Here is a 24359-nt window from a genome sequence, read left to right on the forward strand (position 1 = left end):
TTCTAGATGCACGGAAGGCATTTGATAATGTGAATTGGCGATTCGTGTTAATACTGCTGGAACAGATGGGCTTTGCTAGAAAATTTATTCAAGCAATAGAAGCTATATATCATAAGCAGATGGCAAAGGTAATGATAGAGGGAGAACTGACAGAATCTATTGAAAAAGAACAAGACAAGGGTGCCCACTATCACCTTTGTTGTTTGTGTTAACTTTGGAAGTGCTAAACAGAAATATTAGAGATGAAAAGAATATAAAAGGGATGAAAATTAAAAAGGAAGAATTTAAGTTGCAAGCATTTGCAGATGATCTGGTTTTTATCTTAGAAGACCCACTAGAAACAGCATCAAAATTGATAGAAAAGATAGAGACATATGGAAAGGTGGCTGGTTTGAAAATAAATAAAGATAAGACAGAGATCTTGACAAAGAATATGCTATCAAGACAAAAGGAAGAATTGGAAGACCTATTGAAAATTTAGGTCACAAATAAGATTAAGTACTTGGGGATATACTTGACAGCAAGATGCAGTACACTAAAAGAGAATAATTATATCAAACTTAAACAGCAGATAGCGCTAGATTTGGTGAAATGGGAAAATTTACAACTGTCATTAATAGGGAGAATATCAACAATCAAGATGAATATATTACCCAGAATTTTATATTTGTTTCAAACAATTCCAATTAGGCTTGGAAAAGACTACTTTGAAGATTTAAATAAAATTGTGTTGAAATATATATGGCACGGTAAGAAAGCGAGAATAAAGTTAAAACTTTTGCAAGATGCTAGAATAAGAGGAGGATTTGGTTTGCCTAATTGGGAGTTGTATTACCAAGCTACAAATTTGATGTGGGTTAAGGAATGGATAACATTAAGAAATACTAGATTGTTGACATTAGAAGGACATGACCTGTTGTTGGGGTGGCATGCTTTTTTATGGTATAAAGGAACTAAAACACAGGGGTAGAAGACATTATATATGGGAGTCTCTGTGGTTAAATTGGGAGAAGATTAAAAGACAATGTTATTTGAAAATTCCAGTCTGGTTATCGACTATTGAAGCATTTTCTTATCCTATAATATACAAAAAGAAACAAACAGTTAGATATGGTGAAATATTGAATGAAAAGGGTGAACTTAAATCTATACAAAAACTAGAGGAACAAGGTATAAAGATGAATTGGTTTTCATACGCGCAAATACATTCAAGGTATGGTAAAGATTCTAAAGCAGAAGGTTTCTATGATAAATTGACTGACTTAGATAAGATTTTGACAGGTACTGATTAAAAAATTGTATGGATATTTATTAGAAATTAAACTAGAAGAAGAACAAGTTAAAGAAATTATGTTTGCTTGGGGGAAGAATTTTGGATATGGGATTGATTTAGAGAAATGGCAAAAATTGTGGTCTCAAAATTATAAAATGACAATGTCAGCAGCATATAAAGAAAATTTGTATAAGATGTTTTACAGGTGGCACTTTCCCCCGACAAGAATAGCAAGAATGTTCAAGAATAAATCCGAAAAATGTTGGAAATGTCATCAGATACCTGGCTCATATTACCATATGTGGTGGACTTGTGTGGATGCTAAAAAATACTGGACTAAAATCCACACGTGTTTGGAAAAAATGACAAAAAAGCATATAGATTTGAAACCAGAAATATTTTTATTGGGAATTTTAGCTGAAATATATAGTAAAGACTTGAAATACCTGATTGTAAATGTATTAACAGCGGCTAGGATTGTATTTGCTAAAAACTAGAAAAATGAGAAAATACCATCACAGGAGGAAATTAAGAAAATATTGGAATGTGCTGAAATGAGTAGGTTGACATTTGAAAGTAGAGAACAAGATGATAAACAATTTTATAAAATTTGGGATCTATTCTATCAATGATTAGACAATAAAATATAGTAATGAAATATGTAGACTTTTAGAAAATAATAAATATATAAAGATGTATTCTTTTCTTATATCTACAAAATGATTCTTGGATAGATCTGGGATGATAATCTGAATTGTCACAAAACAAATTTAGTAAAATATGATCATTTTGGAAAACATGAATGAATAAAAGTATAGTACGAGTCGCATGAGTCACGCAAATGCAATTTACGACCTGCTGAGCTGCCTGGACAGCTGAGCAGCGCTGCGTGCGGATGCGCAGTGGATGGAAAAGCCCTTTTTTCCTGCTTTTTCAACCGCAAAGCGCGCAAAGCGCGCAAAGCAGCTGCAGTTGAAAAAGCAGGAAATAAAGGGGGGTGGGCGGGCGGGCCAAAACAGCAGCAGACATGGAACCGGTTCTATGTATGCTCTCTGTTTGCTGCTTTTCAGAGCAACCGGTTCTACAGAAGTGGACAGAACTGGTAGAATCCCACTCCTGATACAGGCAGTTCCTGGGTTTAAGAGTGTATAATGTAAGGATAACCTTACATCCCCTTCCTAAAAATTACACATGGCACAGTTGTTCCTGGAACCACCATACTGCTGAGCCATTGAAGCTGCACTTTTTAAAATGCCTGTTTAAAACGCATTAAAAACAGACTGTTTTTAATGCTTTTCAGTGGTTCATAGAAACATTGTGCAACTTCAGTGATTTGTCAGCCAAACAAAATCATCCACTGTTTTTAGGAAAAGGCAGCCTGTTCATAGGTATGATTTCTGACTTATATACAAATTCGAGTTAGGAGAAAGAATCAGGAATAGAATGCATTCTTAACATGGTGACTGCCTATTCTTATATCCAAAGACCCTAATATGTCTATTGTTAACTTTTGCTTGCATGCAGATAAACTGGACTATAATACCCTTTAAGCTCATCCACTTAGTTGCAAAGAGCCATTTTACTTGGTTAGATTCTTCTGGGTTCCTATGTGATATGCATACAGTAAAAGTCACACCCTTAAGAACAGCAAGCTTGTGGTTTTGATTGGACTAGTAAAGAATGGCTGGCACTTTCCGTGGGTCAGACTGGATTTGAACTGGGTTCCCCCCAGTCCTATCTAACACATCAAGCATGGTACCTCATCAGCTCTCAATACATTTGCAAGGCACTGAGTTGAGGCAATGCAAATCTCTTAAAGTCAATGAAGGCTATGTACTGTATGTTCTGCTGGAGGCAATTGTTGAAACACACTCAGAGACCTTGGATTTGTTACTTAAAGCAATTAATTTAATGCAAATTACCTTATTGCACTTTATGGGAGTAGAATAGGGTAGAGAGTGGGATATGGTTATCATCCCTGTACAACTTGGAAGAAAGGGAAAGATTTTTTTCAAACCTTAAAACAAAGCCATTTTTCTGCTAAGAATAATATCAGCAAAGAAAAGAGTCTGCTCTTTTTTTTTAACTGTGGTAAGTTTTCTTCTTCTTGTTTTTTCTCATTTCAGTCCCTCACTCCCACACATTTTAAGATGAAATTCAGCTTGTTTTTCAGAGCTGTGAATCATGATAGCTGGGCACACTCGATAGGTAATTTAATCGAGACTGGATGAAGGCAAGGCTCAAATGAGAAACCACAAAAAGGGTTAGTCTTTCTAGATAGCTCTGTCCTTTTACTCTTCGGCAGACACCGAGCTTCACCAACTGGCTCGCTGGAGGTGTTATTAAAAATTCAGCAAGAGAAACAAAGGTGTATAAGTGCTACATCTCCTCTTACTCTTTCCTTCAGATACTTTGACAGACAAAAGGTAGGAAACCTGCTTCATGAATAATGAGTCACACAATAGACACCATGCATTTTTAATGCACCTAAGCAATAACATTAGGGAAGCTATTTGCAGTCTTCAAATGTTGTACTGTAACAGTCTCAATAATCTGTTGTGATTATTAAACTCTTTCCTTCTTATTTTACTGTGGCTCTTCAGCTTCGTTGTTTTTTCTCGGTAAATCCATTACCAGTTTAACTCACATAAAGGTTTTTGGAAAAGGCAGCTGAATCTGAAGGCCAGCCTTTTCTAAAGAGCTTCGTTCCAAAGATGATGGATTGTTTTCTAAGGATTCCAGGCTTGGCTATGACAACTATATTCTAACACATCTAAAGAGCAGCTGGTTGGGAAGGCTACCGTAGATTCTGATCGTAGAGTAAACTGAGTCATCACTCAAAGAGTTTTGAAAAGAAACTTCCTATGTTAATCTTCAGGGATCAAAAGTAAAACATAATTTGAAGCACAGAAATAAACTGAGATGGAGACATGGTGGTGATGTGAATAGATTGGATGGACACCTATAAAGGCACATAGGTTTGCTCAATAAAACATTCCAAGGTTTGTGGCAAAACCTGAAATACAATCTATACCAGGGGTCTTCAAACTTGACAGCTTTAAGACTTATTATGGACTTCAACTCCCAGAATTCCTCCTCCAGTCATGTTAGCTCAGGAATTCTGGGAGTTGAAGTCCACAAGTCTTCAACTTGCCAAGTTTGAAGACCCCTCTACACCTTCAGAGCAATCATAAAATATAGTCTTCATGGAACTGTACAACAGTGGAAAGCATCACTTAAACACTTCCACACATTGGGGAAATGCCCTTGGCAGTTCAATTGCCATCACCAATTTAAGGATATGTCAAGCTCTGACTCTTACAATCCACAATAGCTGCAAATTGCAGGAGTGTTCTAGGTTAGTGAAAAAGATTGCATCAATATTTTGTGGAAGAAGGTGACAGTTATGTTGCTTAGTGGCATACAGGAAGAACATTCAAATATTAACTTTTGATCGGTGCCCTTCCCAAAAGTAAGTTCTACTGAATTCTGTAGTTTATTTTCCATCCCTATTGGGCATAGGATTGCAGATACTGCATAGAGCCAGGGGAATTACGTGTGAAGTCTCCTGAATATATACAACACGGAGCATTTCAAGTACTTGAACATGAATTAAGGCTCGTTTTCTTACCATATTTGTAGTGGACTCTCATAAACATTTTGTGAATGTCTCCAAATTTGGTTCAGAATCATATACTCCCACTTGCAGACTATAGAGAACACTTTTATTCTATGTGTAAAGCAATATATTCTATGTGCTGTTATTATATTGCCTTACAAAAAAAAAAACATTAGAAATTTTATATATATATATACCTTAGCAAGACTAATACATTTTTCTTCCTATATTCTTATGGATGCTACTCCATTGGAAATCCATTTAAGATGCAGAACGCTTGGTTAACTCTTTTTGTTGAAATAAATACAACTCCTGAGAATCCTCAGAACTTTATTAATTTAAGCTTTACTTGAATAAATATGAATTAATGAACATAAGACACATTGTAGAATCTACACAAAAAACTTTACATTCCTATCTATAAAGTAAAACAATTTCTCGCCCCCACTTCTTCCCTTCTCATAGTGAGGTATGGCCAGGATTAGTTAAGGCAATTCTTTTTGGACCCAGAATTATTTCAAAGCCAACTGTCCCATATATAAGTAAGGAGGGGGTTGGGGGAAAATGAGGAATGTTGTACATGTATTTTGATATCGTGACACAAACTCCACCCTTTGTTTCTTGTGTGTGATGTCACAGCATGACTGTAGAAAGACAGAACTCACACTATGCTGTCACAAGATACGTCTTGTCATTCTGGCATCCTTGTGATTAAGGATAGTCAGCTATGAACTATCTAGCTGTGCAGATCTGATTAGGAGGCTATTTTTGCCTATCTGAGACTTAACTTCAAAGTTCCAGTGACATTCAGGAAGGGAAATTCGTCACTCTCCCTACCTGTTCCTTTCCGTTTTAGGACAAATCTCTAAAATATCTAGCATTAAGACTCTTCTTGCTTTATGTTTAGTTCTTTCTTTGCAGTCCTCATAAATGACGTTCTTTCCAATGCCTGAAAAACACAGACTATTTTCATGCACGTAGACATGTGTACAGAGAATGACTCTCAGTCTTCACTGAGTAGATTCAAACTTTTGAAGGACATCACTGAGACATTGTGTTCCCTCAAATTCTCAGCTTGATAGTCATTACTGTAGAATCAATGCATGACATAGGGATGCCGCATTAAATAAAACTGATTGGATATAAGCTTGTGGAGCAGAGCATTAGGGTAGTACTGCAATCTAGCACCCCTATTTTATATTGGTGCATGCCTGAGGGCCAAAGGACATATGAACTTGCGTGTTTGAGTGCATATTTCTTTCCCCATAACTCAAGGCATTCAGTAGCCTAATCTGTAAAGGGTGTCATGGGTCTTTCCACTTTGATTTCAAGACAATGCCATTGAGGAACCAAAAAGGAGACTCACTTATAATGGATACTGCAAAAAATAAACCCCAACAGCCTGCTGTTTCAAAAGATCTTCTTGCAGGTGCAAATTGGAAGTACCAGCAAACTGCAGCAGGAAATAAAAGATTACTGGTTCCTAATCCAAAGGGATTGTGAGGAAAAGAAAATGCATTTTCTAGCAGAAACATACATAGGGTAAATCCATTACCAGTTTAACTCACATAAAGGTTTTTGGAAAAGGCAGCTGAATCTGAAGGCCAGCCTTTTTTATGATGTAAATTGCACACATCGTGACATCATCACATAAATGTCACAAATTACATAATTACCTCATGAGGCACCCAATATTAATTTCCCCCTTGCAGACACCATAAAACTGAGGCGGAAGCTGTGAGGAAACTCTCTTCCTCCAGGGAAAAAAATGTTGCCTCAAGCCCCCATTAGTGTTCAATAGTTTAACAAAATGGCCAGGAACAACCCACAGAAATGGCCTAGTAGGAGCTTCCACTATAATTTTGAGGAGGCGGACAGTGCAAAGATATTAACACTTTGCTTGTGGTTGGTTGGTGAGTTACGTAGAAAAAACATATGAACTTTTTCCTCTGCCTCCCACTGACATTTTTTATTTCCTTTACTCACTTTAATAGGCTCATTGTATTACTTTAACAATGAGCTATAAAAGAGAAATTCACGGGGTTCTTCGCATTTTTTAAAAACACATGGGTGTTTTTAAATATTTGAAAATAAATATTCAAATATGCAAATTTGAAAATTTGAAAATTCGCGTATGTGGCTGGGATAGAAAGATGGAACTGACTCAGTGGCTACAACATTGATGGCTTCACATCTTCTCCCATCACTGTAGCACTGGAGAGGACCATCTTTTCAATTAGGATTTTTATCATCGAGATGCTTTCTGCCTTACAGAATGGGAAATAACAATGGCTCCCGCCACAGTCAATTTAAAATTCCCATGCAAATAATAATAATAATTTAATGAAAACATGACCTTTTAACTCTTAAATGGTACAAAACAAAAACCACACTCTCCTGTATACCCTTTTGTGGGATTATATACCATGTGAAGTTTGGGCAACCCAGAAAATTAACTTCCAGGAAACCAATGTGGTCTGTGTGATTTCCTGGGGGGTGGGGGGGATTTCTGGTTCTCAGGTGCCAGTAGCTTATCCAAATAGGGCCTTTTGTGCCACAAGGTATGAGTGAAAGGGGAACAGACACGGTACACATGTTATTCGTCCAGGATTTCATTCTGAAAAGGTGCCCCACGTCTTTAGGCTTCGCAGTTCATATTCATTCCAAGGCTTTAATTTCTGTAAAATTCTCACCAAGTTCCTTCTAACCGCCTGTTTAGTGAGAATGGGGCAGGAAGTGAACTCGAGCATCAGACCGAGAGACAGAGGCAGGACATGGGCAGCTCACAAGGAAAAAAGGGAAGTTCGGTGACATAGTGTTTGTCTTGCTATTCCAGAGTCCACCAGGTTCTCATTTCAAACCGTGTTGTGTCTCTCGGTGTCTCCGCAAATCCACCTTCCTCTGAAAGCCTTTGCCACATAGATCACAGCCAAAGGGCTTGAAGCCAGTGTGCTTCCGACTATGAGTGATCAGGTTTGAGCTCTGGCTGAAAGCTTTGCCACACACCTGGCACTTGTGGGGTTTCTCACCTGAAAAGGTTGAGAAGATGGATACAAGGTTAAAAATAATACAACAGCCCTACCAAACTAACTTAAAAAGGAGATGCAGATATTCTACAGTCCTACGTTCCGGGTATTCAGTCCTAGATATTTTGACTAGAAATATGAAGGATAAAATTCTTCTAGAAAGGAAGATATTGTTAGTGGAATCAATTAAATCAGGGATCCTCTACCCTCAGTACATAGACTGGCACTGGGTTGTGGCAGGCCAAAAATTGGGCCATGCAAACAAGCAAAGCCCCATCCGTGGCACACAGGCAGCATGCCCCCTCCAGAAAAACCTCTCTCCACAAAACTTAAACCTTTTGCTGCCATTTCATGAACATCTGGATTTTTGAAGTCCAGATCTGATAACTCCAACACTGACCTTTCCAATAATTATAGTTGAAGTGTTATAGACAAGAATTCCTCAGCAGTTTGTTCATCAAGAGATTGTCAGTCCTCCTCAAAAAATGTATGTCTTCATGAGATCTTATGCAAGCCTGCTCAAATATCTCATGATTTGGTGATTTCATACAATATCAGTCCAAATAAATATTGTTTTTTTTTAATGGGTGCCATTTTAGGGAGCAGCAAGTGCTATGTGGCTAAGTCCTACCCTCAAATAATACTGACAATCTATTTGGTAATCTTTTTCTGAAACAAGGACTCCCAAATACAAAAAGGATCCAGTTATAGTTATAGCAGCTACAAGAGCTGATTAAACTAGCCAGAAGGAAATGCCCGTGAAAAACATTCATATAAATCTCAGTATCTTTCTATTTTTCATTCGTCTCCATTATTCATTGCCTTTGTTTCTGTGTTTATCAAAAAGGAAAATGACTTTTGAGTTTATGCCACTTTGTCCATCATCACACACAGTTTTAAAGTTATTTCATTGAAAGGAGGGGGGGGGGAACTAAATAAATTACTTAGAACAATGAGACAGAAAAGAGCCAATTTGATGTAGTGGTTATGGCATTAGGCTAGAAACTGGGAGACTGTAAGTTCTAGTTCCTTCTTAGACACAGTCTGGGTAGCTGGGTAGCCTTGGGCCAGCCACACTTTCTCAGCCTTAAGAAGAAGGTAATAGAAAACCACTTCTGAAAAATCTTACCAAGAAAACTACACACACACACACACACACACACACACACACACACACACACACACTGAAAATTATAACCTGCTCATATTTCACCTTGTAGAAGAGGTCACTCTTGTGGCTATTGACCACTGCTACGTGTTTTAGAACCTGTTGGAGGGGCAGCCAAGGTGTTATTACTCTCACAAGCCACATATCAGCATCACCTTTTTCAAATTAACACCAATGTACAAATATTTTCAAATTGACCGATGTACAAATATGCCCCAAACAATCACACAAAGAAACCGTTATCAATAAAAGACAGGATGGTTGGATTTTAAAGCTTTCAGTTATTAAATAGATGTAGCTTCTTGCTAAAATTCATGACCATTTCTTGTGATTTATATCTGTGATGCCTATCTATCTATCTATCTATCTATCTATCTATCTATCTATCTATCTATCTATCTATCATCTATCTATCTATTTGCTTAGTTTTATTGATTTTTATGTGATTTTCTTTTACCTTGAGGTTAATCAATTGTTAAAATAATGTCATTTCATTTCATATAGATGCTCCCTATGCAGCTAAATTTGGATCTAGCTCTGTTAATACCAGATAGCACAATGTAACAGAACCCATCTAAATAGACAATGATTTGCCTGGTATCTGCAGCAGGAAAATCTCCTATTTAAACAAAGTCTCCTAGGGACTGGCACTATTAGCAGCTTATATAACAAGAAACATTTTTAAGGAAGATAAATCTGACTAATTTTTCTAACCAGCATTCTTAGCGTTTGTGAAAGTAACATTTTTTTACTCTAGGAAAATGATATTTATACCCTTTTCATAGAAATAGGATGTGATCCTTTTCCCACACAGTAGGAGTATGGAAGAAATGACACATTTGTTTGTTTTATTGGTTTTATAATTTAATTATAAATTAGTCTTTATGATGAGACAAACATATAATACTGAATGTGTGTATGGCCCAGTCTAGAGAATGACATGATAATATTCATGATTACTGGAGCCACGAAAAGCAATATCAAATGGTAGTATATAATTGTTGTTATTATCATATGAGGATGCATTTAGGTGGAATAGCTCATTATACAAAGAACAAATGCAAATATTCATCATAGCTGAAAAATGCCTGAAAACAAGTCTTCATGCTGACATAGGAAAAAATGTTTCCAGCTTTATAATTAGGGCTCCTATGGATATACTGTAGCTTCAATATATTCCATTTATTGGTCTATGGCAGGGGTGTCAAACTCGCAGCCTACGGGCTGGGTGCATCATGCACTGGCCACGCCCACTCCCATTTTAGTGAAGGGGGGAAAAGTCATGATACATCACATGAAGACAACGTGACGCCCCGAGTTTGACAACCCTGGTGTATAGCATACCTTATTTTTTACATTGTGATGGCCGCCTTTCCTTTTTTGGTAGCTTTGATCAATTAGCAGATCAATTAGCAGATATTTTATATTTAATTTTTCCTATATTTTGATTAGTGCTAAGAACAATGGAAAAGTTAGGAAGATTAACATAGTGCCTAAAAACAACACACACCAAATTGCTTTATTCTGATTGGTTAGTTATAGGAACAAATTATACCTATTTTATATATTTCCATGTACATGCTAAGTCTTACCCTCTAAGGTAAGATTTTTTTCTGTTTCAATCATCAACAACAACCCTATTCATCTTTCTGAAATGAATTAATACTAGCAGATATACTGGTTGTAAAATTTTCTCCATCCTGATTTAGTGAGAAAATTGTTACAATGGATGGATGGAAGGAAGGAGAGATGAGATAGATTAATGATAGATAGACGGTAGATGGAGGGAAGGAGAGATAAGAGATGATGATCATGAAGAGAGAGAGGGAAAAAAACTAAAAGGAGCTAGTGTGTACATCAATGACCATACATTTATCCCGCCATTAAGACAATCTATCAAGCTGAGATATGTAATTGAATTAAGAAAGGAATGAGATAATTTAAAATAAGGCTATAGGAAGTAAAGAAAGGGAAAAGCTATTGAAAAAATTGCAAAAATAGTTATAAGATATGGATTAGAATGTATAAGATAAATACGTATTGAGTTTATGTCTGTATGGAGAAGTGATAACCTGGGGCCAGGCTGTTCTCAAAAAAAAAGATATTTTATTTGTATTTGTATGTTTTGTGAAAACTTAAATAAAACTTATTAAAAAGAAAAAGAAAATCTATCAAGCTGGATGAAATGCAGACTTCACCTGTGTGGATGAATGTGTGCTTCTTCATGTCAGATTTCTGGTGGAACCTCTTTCCACAGTACTGGCATGGATAAGGCCGGGTATCTGAGTGGATGAGAAGGTGGGTGGACAAAGTTGAAGATCTCTTGAAGCTCTTCCCACAGATCTTGCAGTCAAAGCTGCGTTCCTGCAAAACGAAAACAGACCTTACTGAACTATACAAGGCACAGCAATACAGCTACAATATTAACTGTCTTATCCTTGTTAATTGATTCACAACACAACAAAAGTGGATTGAAAAGTCTGTTTTGTAAAACAAATTCCTACAGTGTATAGTTTTAAAGGACAATTTGAAAAAGGGAAGAATCTTAGTGGAAGAAGAAGGGATTAAAATATTATTAATGATCTGGAATACTTTTGAAAAAAATAACTAAACTAGATTATAATTAATCTCTCTCTTTATCTCTCTCTCTCTCTTTATCTCTGTGTTTATCATCCAGATATAAACACGTTGATACATTATCTATAAATAATTAGACTTTGGAAAAAATAAATTAAACTAAGCAGAGCTAGTGTTTCTCAACTTGGCAACTTTAGGGTATATGGACTTTAATTGCCAGAATCGGCCTAGCCAGCCACTAATGGAACACAATTTGGGTCTGGACATATTTCAGAATATTCAGGAAACACTCCCACCAGCATAGTTTCCTACAGAAAGTAATGAATACTGACAAACTTCTAAAATAATCTACACAAACTGGAAGAATTGATTAGCCTTTATATAAAATTAATTATCATAATTACCGTGCGGCTGCTTCAATCATCATGGGGTTGAGACCTTATTATCTTCCTACTATTCTGCCTGTCCTGTACAAATACTGTACAAAGGCAGATAGATCAACTCCACAAAGCATCCACACAAAGTCTTTTTTATTGGTTCATCAGGCATCCTGTCAACTCATATTTATGACGAGGTTCTTCTTAATGTCCAGTCCTTTGCATATCTGAATTGTGGTGTAGGAAGATAATAAGGTCTCAACCCCATGATGATTGAAGCACCTACATCATAAAGGATTCAGGCTAAAGTGAGGGAGCCTCCCCCAATCCAACAAGGGTCAATTTAGTGACCAATCGGGATTACAGATGTGACCACATGACATGGACTACATTTCCCAGGATACCTTAACAACATTTACCATGACGCATTCCCTTAAAGGGACAGCTCTCAAATCCTAACTAACTATCCCAAATCCCATTAACTCTAAACTGTCTGGACAGCGCAAATACATTTTTATTTCACAGAAATATCCACTGTGTGCAGGGAAAACCCTGCTTTCGCCTACACCTTGCTGCCTGAAATTTAGCTGGGGTTGCATTGGGAAAAGGAAAAATATATCCAATAATGGCAGAAACTTGATTTTTAAACCTTAAAATGCTTCTGCTTTGGAAGAAATGTGCATTTGCACATATGTCTCACTCCTCGGGGTTGCCATTTGGAAAGTTTGACTTGCAGCCCAAGTGTGAACAGCATGAAGGAACAATGTGATGGGTTTGCTGTTTTGGTGGGGATAACTGACTCACCCAACAAATGGAGGTGTATTGAGGCTCAGATTCTTTTTTTTATGTAAAATTCTCCAAATAGAACAGAATTACCAAATGATTGTTTGACTGGTTACTTATTAATTCTAGAAATTCATAGATCATACCTTCATCCCAAAGAAATCTCAGGACAGGCTACCCAGACATAAAAACTAAATATTTCTATGCATTAAGAGCTGCAAAGAAAATTTCCCACAAGGATAGTTTGTGTGGAAAGCCAAGAAGGAAAGAGATACTGCTATAACCAGATATTAAAACAAACACAACACTTATGAAAGCCATAAGGAAAATATATTATTTCCCAGTATGACTTATGCTGTACAACCCTTTTACAAAATCTGATATTAATCACAGGATTTGCTTGAGTGCAAGACTTTCTTTCACAAATGAACAGTAGACTCTATCTATACTGTCCTCATCTAGGTCAAGCTAGGTTACCCAAATCTATAATTTGAAAAGGCCTACCAGCAGGGGTGGGATTTAGCTGGGTCAGGCGAACCGGGTGTTAAATTTACATCTGGTTTGCCAAACCGGTAGTTGAACTGACTGGCTGGCCCCACCCACCCTGCCCCTCCTCTCCCAGGAGTCTCCACGCGGTCCATTTTGGATTCAGGTAAATGCAGGGCCCCTGTGGAGGCTCTTGGAGGGTGAAAAACAGCCTTTCTGGAAGTTCTGGAAATCTGGAAACGGGCCTGTTTCTGGCTTCCAGAGGGCCTCCAGAGCCTGGGGGAGGCTGTTTGTGCCCTCCCAGAAGCCTGAGGAAAGCCTCCAGACTCTGGGGAAAGTGAGAAACGGCCCTCCCGGAAGTTCTGGTAGGCCATGCCCACCATGCCCATGCCCATGCCCACGCCCACCCATCAACCGGGCAAAGAACCGGTTGTTGGGATTTTTGAATCCCACGCCTGCCTACCAGCTCCCACTGAAGCAAATGGGTAGTAACAGACATGAATACTCAATTCCGATTACTTTAATCATACCTTCCACAGCCTATCTTCAAGTCTAAATCAGATGTTTATTGAGACAGCAAAATATAGTTACAATAATTGTTGATGAGGTCTATGTCTACCAATTCATAATGGAAATCAATCTAATCTAGAACTTCCTCTCCAAAAGCAGTCATGTAGATCACAAGCAAGTTCCTGGGCTACAACTCTCAATTTCCAGTTAGTCTTGTGAAAATAGTAGATCCAACACAGAAGGCAACAGATTGTGGAAAACCGTTTATCACCTTGGAGCAAATCTGAACAAGCTGAACCACAAGGACGTATCAAATTAAACGGCAAGGTCTATTATTACACTGGTGATGAAAAACAACTTTAAGACTTCCTCACCTATCTTAGACCTAATGCAAATATCTGAACAGAATCCAGAATGTAGGGAAAATTAAGGTTCATACACTAAGTATGCTACTCAGGCAATGTAAATGCAGAGTATAAAAAGGAAGCTGTGTGAGAAAAAGCCCTAACGGACCAGCCTTGTAATGCAGTTTAAAAGCATCTGTTGCAAACTAAATAAAAATGCAGTTTTCCCCAAAAGGAATTTTCTTTCTTCATACTTTCTTATATACCCTTATAAAGAAGAATTGGATTTCTCAAAGCTTCTTATGGAAATGATGGGAAGCAGTAGTGATAAAATCAAGAAAGAAACAAGGAATGCCGTTTTCCAAATTTTGTTGGAAATGTCTTCCACTCCCCTTCAGCCATAAAACTTCACTTTTCAGTTTCAGGTTCTGTGATATATTAAGAAGGCTCCCTGGGGCTCAAATGCCACCACCACACTTCGTTTAGTTGCAGCATCCCCTTGCTCATCTGATCAAAATTCAAAAGCTTGGCAACCGATTCATATTTACGACGGTTGCAGTGTCCCGGGTTATGTGATTCGCTTTTGTGACCGTCAAACTAGCCAAGTCCATCAGGAAGCCAGATTCATTTAACAACCATGTCACTAACTTAACAACTGCACTGATTCATTTAACAGCTGTGGCAAGAAATGTTGTAAAATGGAGCAAAATTCACTTAACAGATGTCTCACTTAGCAACAGAAATTTGGGGCTCAGTTGTGGTAATAATAATCAAGGACTACCTCTATAATTCCTTTGATCTTCTCTCCTTGCTAGCTTACATCAAGTATAGCTGTTTCCCCTGAATTATTGCAATAGCTGTCTTTAAAAAAAAGCTGAATGTTGTGCTTCCTCCAAAAAAAAAGAGAATCCTATTTAATGTGTTAAAGAAATGATTGTAACCAAATTTGAATTTTGATTAATTGATCATTTATCTTTAATCATCAGCTTGATCCTAAAAAGAGTTTTTTTCAACAACTTCAATTGTCATATAATAGAAAGAACTCAATGGGGTCTGATGAATGGTAGTTGTTGCACTCAAACAAGCTCCATGTGGCAGCCGAAACTATCATATTAGTCCATCTAAAAGCTTTTCACATCCTCTTTCTCTATACAAGCAACAGTGTGTGTACCTACATACCGAGCTCATTCGCACCACTTCCCTGCCCCATGCCTCACTTAATTTTTGCAGAGAACAAGTTCTCACAAAGGATCTCCATTTCATAACTCGCCCGTTGCTGATGCAGACTGAAACCTGTCTAAGTGTTGGAAAGTACAGCAAATTGGGTTGGGTTTTAGGAAAACGGAAGGAAACCTCCCATGTAAGAACCAGCGGTCTACTGCAGGACCTCTCTTTTCCACCAAAAGCTCTGGCCTCTGCTCTACTAAATTCTACTGTGTCTGGTAGAGCGGGGGTGTCACACTCAAGGACCATGGGCAGGATACGGCCTGCAGAGTGCTTCCAGCTGGCCTGCTAGGCCGCCCTGGAAACAGCAACGGACTGGCCTGTGGTGCCTCTGCCAGTGAAAACAGAGCTCAGGAGGGCCGCTGGCAGCCCTGCCAGGCTCCATTTTCAGCCGCGACAGCCTTCTAAAGCACTCAAGGGGGCACACGTGGCCAAAAATGGAGCCCAAGAGCCCATTTTCGCTGGCAGAGCACTCGGGCCATCACAGGCGCCCCTGACATGAGTGACATGAATCTGACCACACCCACCCTGACCATATCCCCCAAGGTCAAACACATTTTACTCCCCTGTGGTAAAGAGACCATAAACCGTTCAAATTTGGTCATGAGCATATCAGCTTGAGGGCTATCAAAAGACGGATTACTTCTTCCACTAATATATCAAAGAAATTCCCTCTACATTCCAGCATGCACAAGCCTGGTCAATGTCACCTTCTTCTTTCCTAAACTTCACACTCTTTTCTCCTGGGAGTTACCGCTTCACCTTGGCCTCAGGAGCCAAGCCATGGTCCTGGGTCAATGCAATGGATTATAAGTCATCTTGCTGACAGGAAATTGCGAATGGCTCTAAAGATGAGCTTTAGGAGCCAGATGTGTGAGACAAATGCTATTTTATTGCTCTGCCCACCTGGGGACAGACACACTGATTTCCCCCAGCAATGCCTACATATAAAACTTTTCCCAGATTATTGTTATTACAGATCCTGGAAAGAATGAATCAATTCTGAATGGGGATAAGTCCATACACTCTCATCCATCTTGGCTGAAATGCCGAAGGGTTCAGCTCCTTTGGCCATATTTGCATGGAAAAATGAAGGGTTCGGCATAAGAGTTCTCTATGAGGAGGACACTGAAAACCAGGTGGCTTTTGAAGCAGTGACTATTATTAAAAAATTTTATAGGCATTGCTCAATCACAGACAACAACAATTTCCAACCTGGTACCCCTTCAGAATCTTGAGAAAATCGATCTTATCATCCCAAGCATTTAGCTATCCCAGAATGTCTCCACCCCATTGCTAACAGTAGGAAAAGGTATTCCATTCATCTGGAGATTGGACTGATGTCACTGCTTATGCCCTAAATAACAGTTATACAGACTTCTGGCCTTTATGGGGAAGTCTGCCACGGAGTATATCTTTTAGCAGCCTGCTCTTAGAGAACGAACATGTAGAGAAGATCTCTTGTTTGGCTCTTTAATGGATCTTTTTCCAGATGAGCTACAACTGGAGCTCAACTGGAGGACTCATTCAGAATTAATGACCATTTCTCCGTCCTCATACCTCCTGATACCTGGAGACGCCATCCTCCCCCACCCCACCCCAAGTCGTCGACTCCTGTGCTCTCACCTGGGAATGCACAGCTTTATGCTGCTCCAAGCTAACGGCATGGCCAAATGTCTTGCCACACATTTCGCACGCAAAGGGCCTGGTACCACTGTGTGAACGACGAACATGCACCTCCAGGCCATGCGGAGTAGAAAAGTCCTGAGAAACAAAAGTATGAAGGAAAACATCAGTGTTCAGTGGCTGAAGCCGACGGCAGGTTCTGACTCTAAGCCCTTGAAGTTGTACGACCAAGAATTTTCCACTGAGCAATAACCAAAGGACAACATGAGTGTAGAAAGGATTCTTAAGAAGTGGTTTACTGTTGACAATTAATGCTGTGTTCTCCCAGGAATTGCATTAAGGATGGTTTCATTCAAGGATTCCCAATCTAAGCTATTCTATACATCCAGGTGAAGGGACATGACAGTTCGAATCCCTAGAATCACGTAACAGAGTGAACTCCCGTTGCTTGTCCCAGCTTCTTCCAACCTAGCAGTTCGAAAGCACATAAAAAATGCCAGTAGAAAAATAGGGACCACCTCGGTGGGAAGGTAACAATGTTCTGTGCACCTTCAGCGTTTAATCATGCCGGCCACATGACCACGGAATCGTCATCAGACAGCACTGGCTCTCCAGCTTAGAAATGGAGATGAGCACTGCCCCCTAGAGTCAGGAGGGGAACCTTTACCTTTTACCTATACATCCAGGTGACCGGTTTTTTAAAAAAATATATTACCTGTGATCCATGACACAAGTAAATCAACTAATTAGTTCAACTGAAGACTGAATTGCTTTATGTAAAGGATACTAGACCTCTTGTGATATATAGCATGTGATGAACATGGTTATGAAGAATCCATTATTGATGACTTATAATAATAACTATATATATATTACCCTACAATCAGAATCACAATACTAGATATTGGTGGTTTTTTTAATAGCTATTGGAGAATATGAGCTGGATTTCATGCCCTGCTGTGGGTTTCTTGTAGGCACCTGACCAATCGTTGTGCAAAAACAAATAATAGGGAAAAAAATGGCCCGATGCCTCAGATCATTTTGAATCATGTGATCAATAAAAGGTCAGGGCAAGTCATGTGACACTCTGACCCCTCCCACCGCCCATCACTTTTCAGATCATTGCTCTATCTCTCTTTTGACCACCGTTGCCTTTGGGTTTGCCCATCCTTGGCCTGCCCCCCCTCCAAAATAGAATTTAATCCCTACCTTGCTGCATTTGACGCATTTGTAGGAGCCGCTGCTGAGCAACAGAGGGCGACAGAGGAGTTCTGATTCCAATTTGATGTTATTTGCACTCTTCTCGGGTTGCAGTCCAGGTGGGGTCTCCACAAAGATTCCAGGGGCTGCCGCTGGCCGCTCAAAGAGTCCAGGAGAGCCAAAGTCACCATAGAGTCCAAGGGCTGAGTTACGTTCTGAGGCATACAGAGCAGGCTCAGATCCTCGCTCACAGAAGAGGCCACGGTCCAGAGTTGAGCAAGGCCTGCAGTTCTGTACCAAATGTCTCAGTTCGGTGTTTCCCAGGCCACTCCATGTGTAAGGTTTCAGGGGTAGGGAGAAGTGGGAAGGTTCATCTAAGGATGGGCAGATGGACCGCTCAGAAGCTGGTAAGATACAAATAGAGTAGAGACAATTACTAGGAAGCTCATGCACTCCCAAACAGCAGGGCAGGGCGGGGAGGTGGGGAAGAGAAGGGAAGGGAAGGGAAATTTGCTTTATCAATGTTACATTGCAATTTTATGACAACTACTCTCTCATTCTAGGGTTCCAAATAAACACAAAGCGTTTTATCAGAAATAACATGCAGTGAAGAAATGAAACACTCCTGTAGGCAATGAATAATAATTCTGAACAGTCTCTCCTCACATATTTAAATAAGCTTCGTAATAACTGCTCATCTACATATGAATTCAATGTTTTTCTTGACCTGAGTCTGGATTCTGTATGCTGTAATGTTATATTTTCCATATGTATTTTGCTCTAAGTCAGAAAAAGGGGCTGCTTTCAAAACTCTGTATAGTACTCCTTTTTCTGTAGGATCTTGAGATTAAAGGGAAATTAATTCTCCACCTTTTTTTTTTTCCTGGCGCAAAACCAATGAAATTCATTCTCTCATTCTTTGCTCTTGGCTCAGAAATGCATGAATGTTTTTGAGCAATACATGTACCTATCTTCTAGATACATGAAATATGAATAAATACAATGTTTTGAAGAGGTACTAGCAAAAGCACTTCCCATTTTGGGATTGAACTAGAAACAGTCTGGGAATGTAACCAATTGCAATTGTCTTCAGCATCATCAGAAACTTTAGGGATTTGAAATTTCTAGGAGGAGGTAAGAATAGGCTTTCCAAAGCTCCACAAATAAGTGACAATATTAATAGTATTGAAAACATTGATACAAAATCTCCAAGTGAGAATCAAACCCAAAGAATCCACAATTGAGGGTGCCTTTGTAATAAACAAACAACCTGCAGCAAAATAAAAAGACTTGGGCCATAAAGATTCTAGAGTACCTTTTTTAAATTTGGTTTGCTTGTTTTTCTGCACATAGAAAAAAAAAAGATGGTTGCTGATATTTCTCTCCAACACGCTCACTTGTGGTCAATTGCTGATTGCTTCAATGGTTCCTCTGAAAAAACCATCAACTCTTGCAAACCCAAACCAAATACACTTGACTACCACTCTGCTGATTTTGTAAATTTAGATGCTTGCCTTTTTTTTGTCTCAATTGACAGTTCAAATATATGAGTCAAACTTAATTTGCGGATATATCTCAGGGGTGTTCGAGCGATTTTTTGTTGGCGACAGTACAGAAGTGAACTGCCATTACCTTGCTCCAGTATTTCTAGGTTGTGTGGGTTTAATTGTGTTTGTGTGGGTTTAATTCTGTTTTGTTTTCACTTATAGGTTTAATCTAGAGAATTCCCTGAAAATTCCTCTGGCCTCCCATCCAAATATTAATCTGGTTCGACTCTGCTTAGCTTTTTCAGATCAGGCAGTGTTGGCTTTACAAATATTGGATATATTATTATATTTCCACCTGGAAGCTGCAATTCACACTGAATTAGACATTTTAAATTAACTAACTGAATTAATTAAACTGCTTTGTTATGGGGCTTTTTAAAATCTTCACATGTGTGTGTGTTTAAATTTGAGAATTTTACTTAAAAAGTTAAATGGCAGTTAAAATGAAACAAAAAAAATGAAAACAAGTATCAAGACTTGAGAGGGGCAAATCTATCTGCTCACAAGTCCTTCTTCCTTCCTTCCTGTCTTTCTTCTTTCCTTTCTTTCTTCATTCAATGAAATGATGCAAAACCAAAGGATCAATGTCAAGTATAATTTGCATTTCCCACAATGAAAATAAAGATGCAGGTGGGTGGACTGGTGAAAAGAGCTATATCTTTCGATCTATATGTTTTGAGATTGTTCACATCTATCCTCACAACTATTTTAATGGCCACTGACCTCACACATCTCCCCAAGATTAAGGACCTCTGAAAAAGACAGTCCAAATGAAAAGAAATGCAGCAAATATTCACACACACCCTCTTGTATTTTAAATAATTATTTTTTTTACTAGCTAACCGATGAAGATGTAATGTAACTATTTCCTCTCATAATGTACCAATAAAGCATCTTTTGGAAGTGTGGGGAGGAGATTAAAAAAAACTATAAAGAAATTAAAGGATGGACTGTATTTCAGCAAAGGAATAAAAACTACCATAGGCCTGGAAGACAAGGGAATTTAAAATTGCCTTTTAAGTAATGTATCTTTACAAGTGTATTGTTTTCTGACGATTATGAACACATGCCCCTTTTCAATGATGGGCTTTCATTCATATCATAGGCAAAGAAATAATAACTTCTGTAAACTCAGTATATACTCCCAGATTATTTTATTCCTGTTCTGATAATTTCAGTTGGTGAAAGGCTGGTGACTATCTGAACCCACCAGAAAGTCTTTGAGGAGGTATTGACAGATCTTCCACAAAATGCGTATGAATCAGCTTCAGCTTTGGATTTCAGGGTGATATTGTTGTTAATAATTTCATTAATTGTTCCAGGAGGGCTGAACCTTTGGTAGCTGGTTTACCGTCTTTGAAATTTTCTACCCAAACTGTGGGCATGCTCCTAAAATAGCAGGAGGATGGGAGCTTGCTGATTCCCAAAATTACTCCCATGAGGCACATCACCAATTTCAAAGCATGGTTTTACCAGAATGCTATCTGCTCCACCCACTAACCAGCCCCCAAATCCTTCAGAATGTGCTTACTTTGGTATTTTTTTTTTCTAAACAGGTTTGGGGTTGTTGTTTTTCAGTGAAACTTTTTTTTGTTTTGTCATCAAAGGGTGAAGAAAACTGGTCAGGAAAAAATTCAACAGGCCTACCGTTAGCCCCAATGATATTTACCGCCATTTGACACAAGTTGGACAACCTGCCTCACAAAACAACTACACCTTGGGGCGGCTTTGAATACATTCTTCCCTACAGGTGCACCGATTCAGCTTTTCATTTTATTGGCCTGAGGCCAAAAGTTGACACTTTTTACAACACCCAGCTGGGTCAAGTCAAATTTTTGATCACCTCGGTTGGAGGGCGGAAAAAAAAAAGCAGCAGGCTGTTTACACTTCTCCTCACGGTACATTTTCAAAATTAATGGAAATTATCTCTTAATGAAACTAACGGAGGGCTTTCTTTCTACGGTAGAGCCATTTTCAGGATTTGGGTGTATTAGTGTTATTGTTATTGTTATTATTTCTTCCCCATTTCCAGTTGCCGGAGAACTTCTCTCTTTTTTTTACGCTTTTTTTTATTCCAGCCGTAAAACTTCTCAACCGGCTCTTGAAAAAGTGAAAGTTGGTTTTTGTAGTTAAACCAAGAAAAGCGAGGGGAGGGCGAAACAGAGAGAAAACGGCTGCTATAAGAGATCGGCCTCGCCAAGCGGCGAGCTGCGCGGGCTTCCACCCGCCTCTCGCCACATCAAAGGCCGAAGGAGCCACCCAGAGACGGCGCTAATCTGGAATGGTCGCCAGAAGAAGCCGCGGTCGCCGTCGAGGGGCTGAAAGGAAGGGCGCCTGTCAATCAGAGGCGCCCTTCCCCCCTCCCCCCCCCCACCTCTCCGCTCCAGCCACTTTCCCCCAAAAAGGAAAGTTGGGCTGTTCGGCGCTTTCCTGGTAGGGAACGCCAGCCCGTCGCCTAAACACACACACACACTCCTTGCGCGGCTCTGCTTCTTACCCCAACCCGTCGGGGAAATTTCGCCAGGAGAGTCCGGTCCGACCTAATGTGGCGCAGTAAGCACTACCACTTAGACTTATATACCGCTTCACAGGCCTTTCTAGCCCCCTCTAAGCCGTTTACAGAGTCAGCCTATTGCCCCCCAATAATCTGGGTCCTCATTTTACCCACCTCGGAAGGATGGAAGGCTGAGTCAACTTTTGAGCCTGGTGAGATTGGAACTGCCAAATTGCAGGCAGCAGAAGTAGCCTGCAGGCACCTTGCCGCCTTGCACCGGTCAGGATCGAACTCCTGGCAGTGAGCAGAGTCAACACTGCAACACTGTGTGCCGGTGCTTCACTCATTTTGTTTTTGTTTTTTTTTCGCCCCAATGTGCCTCGTCTTCTTTCCCTACCCCACCACCCTATCCTTTTCTTCGAGGAGACGGGTTCGCACCTTACATCAACACTTAAGCAACTAGGCTGAGGGGTTCTTTGAAGAAAGCAACGCTCTTGGAACCGTCTGGGGAACCACCAGGGAACGCCTCGTTGCCTTCCTCGCAGACTCCAGGCACCTGAGATGTTCAACGCCCCCCCACCCACCCAACTCCAACCAGGCTTCTCTGGCAGGAAGCCTCGCTGAACTCCTCAAAACGACGGCGCTCCTCAGCAGGGGAATCGGAAAAACCATCCTTTAAAGCAGACCTCCGCCCAAACACGGAGGCACAATTCATGCCGCATTTCAAATGGTTGAAAGGAAGCGATGCTGAAGCGCTCAAGCTAAGCCGGTTAACGGCGACCGCAAGGCTTGAGTCATTGACTTCCACCAATTCAAGGACAACGGGAGGGAAAGACTACATTGCCATAGGACGCAGCGAAAAGTCGGGATAAGCTCTCAAAAGCTCCTTCTCTCTCCCCGCTCCCCGCTTTAAAAAGACCCATCTATTATTATTATTTGCTCAAAACAGCCCCCTCCCAGGGGCTTTGTTACTACGAGGTGATGGCCAGCTTGAAATCGCGGTCTTCTGAATTAACCCAATCCTCTCAGGTACGCGGGTCGCAAGCGACTAGCTGCTTCCGGGGGGCCCGTCTCCCCCTCCGCCGCCCCTTTTAATCCCTACCTGGGGAGGCCGAGGGGGAGGGCGGTCTCCAAAAATCCTCCATCTCGGCGGCCGGATCACACACGCTGCCGCTTTCGCAGCTGGGAGCCGAATCGGAGCTCCTGTCCGCCCCATCGGGCGGCTGGGAATCCGGGGAAAGGCGATCCGCGGGGAGATTCCGTTCGGGCAGGTCCAGGTGCGAAGCCGTGCTATCTGTCCAGGAATGAGAAAAGAAGAAACGACCGTTGTTGTTTCCCCCTATACCTGAGGATGCTGTTGATCCCTGATTTGGGATGGGTGTGCGTCCCGCCAGCTCAACCAGCATATGGGGACCGGGCGGGAGATGCAGCTTCGAGGTTCTTCCGTCAGCCGCGCCTTGCTTAACCCGGACCTTCTCCGGGATCTCAGCCTGCGGGAAGCAGGTGCCCGGAGAGGCGATCGCCTTGTGCCTCCCGGGCAGCCGGCCGGAGGGAAGAGTCGTCCCCGGAGGGCTTTTGGGGGGCTCTTACCTGCGCAGATCTGAGCCAAGACGCTCTCCAGGGTGCCGCCATAGTCGCCGTCGGGGGCTCGGGGCTGGTGGTAGCTATGAGCCTTCTTGCTCTTCACCAGGAACGACCGAGGCATGATGAGGGGCCTGAGGCTGGCCGCTCCCTCTCTCTGCTCCCCCCGCCTGGCTCTTTTCACGCCTTCGGACCTCTTCGACTGAACAGGGGCCGCGCTCCTTCCCTCTGCGCGCCACCAGCAGCAAAGCTCTCCAACGCCCCGGTCGCGCTGCGAGGGACCTAGGCGGAGGGGGAAGGAGCCATTGGTCACCGATCTCGGGGGAAGGCAGAGGGGAGGAGCGCCGGGCCGGGAAGCCGCCCTACCATCCACCAGGTGGCATTCACACAGGTGGCGGCGGCCCCAGCCCGACGACGGGAGCGAAGCTGCAACCGCCTGGCAGGCAAAAATGGACCCTTCGCTCTTTCTCAACCTCTCCCCACTTCACCATCCGTTTCGCTGGCGCGCCCTTTTCGAGGGGTGG

At 40.7% G+C, this 24359-nt stretch overlaps 1 protein-coding gene across 1 annotated transcript; it reads right to left on the reverse strand.

Moving 5' to 3' along the window:
* Positions 1-5281: 5281 nt before the first annotated feature.
* GFI1 (growth factor independent 1 transcriptional repressor) lies at positions 5282-24132 on the reverse strand. The gene is made up of 6 exons (XM_026700121.2): positions 23845-24132; positions 23357-23548; positions 18223-18617; positions 17014-17151; positions 11285-11450; positions 5282-7921 (listed from the first exon to the last, which is right to left on the reverse strand). The coding sequence occupies exons 1-6, from the start codon at positions 23957-23959 to the stop codon at positions 7743-7745; spliced, it is 1185 nt and encodes a 394-aa protein (XP_026555906.1). The 5' UTR covers positions 23960-24132; the 3' UTR covers positions 5282-7742.
* Positions 24133-24359: the final 227 nt, after the last annotated feature.

This window comes from Pseudonaja textilis, chromosome 3 (genome assembly GCF_049901715.1).
Source record: "Pseudonaja textilis isolate UNSWEBS1 chromosome 3, rPseTex1.2, whole genome shotgun sequence".
NCBI lineage: Eukaryota > Metazoa > Chordata > Lepidosauria > Squamata > Elapidae > Pseudonaja > Pseudonaja textilis.

What these genes read in the sequence shown, in the direction of transcription:
- GFI1 (XM_026700121.2), bottom strand. Translation starts at nt 23,959, where the DNA reads ATGCCTCGGTCGTTCCTGGTGAAGAGCAAGAAGGCTCATAGCTACCAC. An exon ending in CTCCCCCTCGGCCTCCCCAG is followed by an intron (nt 18,618 to 23,356) that starts GTAGGGATTAAA and finishes GTATCTTACCAG; the next exon opens with CTTCTGAGCGGTCCATCTGC. An exon ending in AATGCGTCAAATGCAGCAAG is followed by an intron (nt 17,152 to 18,222) that starts GTAGGGATTAAA and finishes TTTGTTTCTCAG; the next exon opens with GACTTTTCTACTCCGCATGG.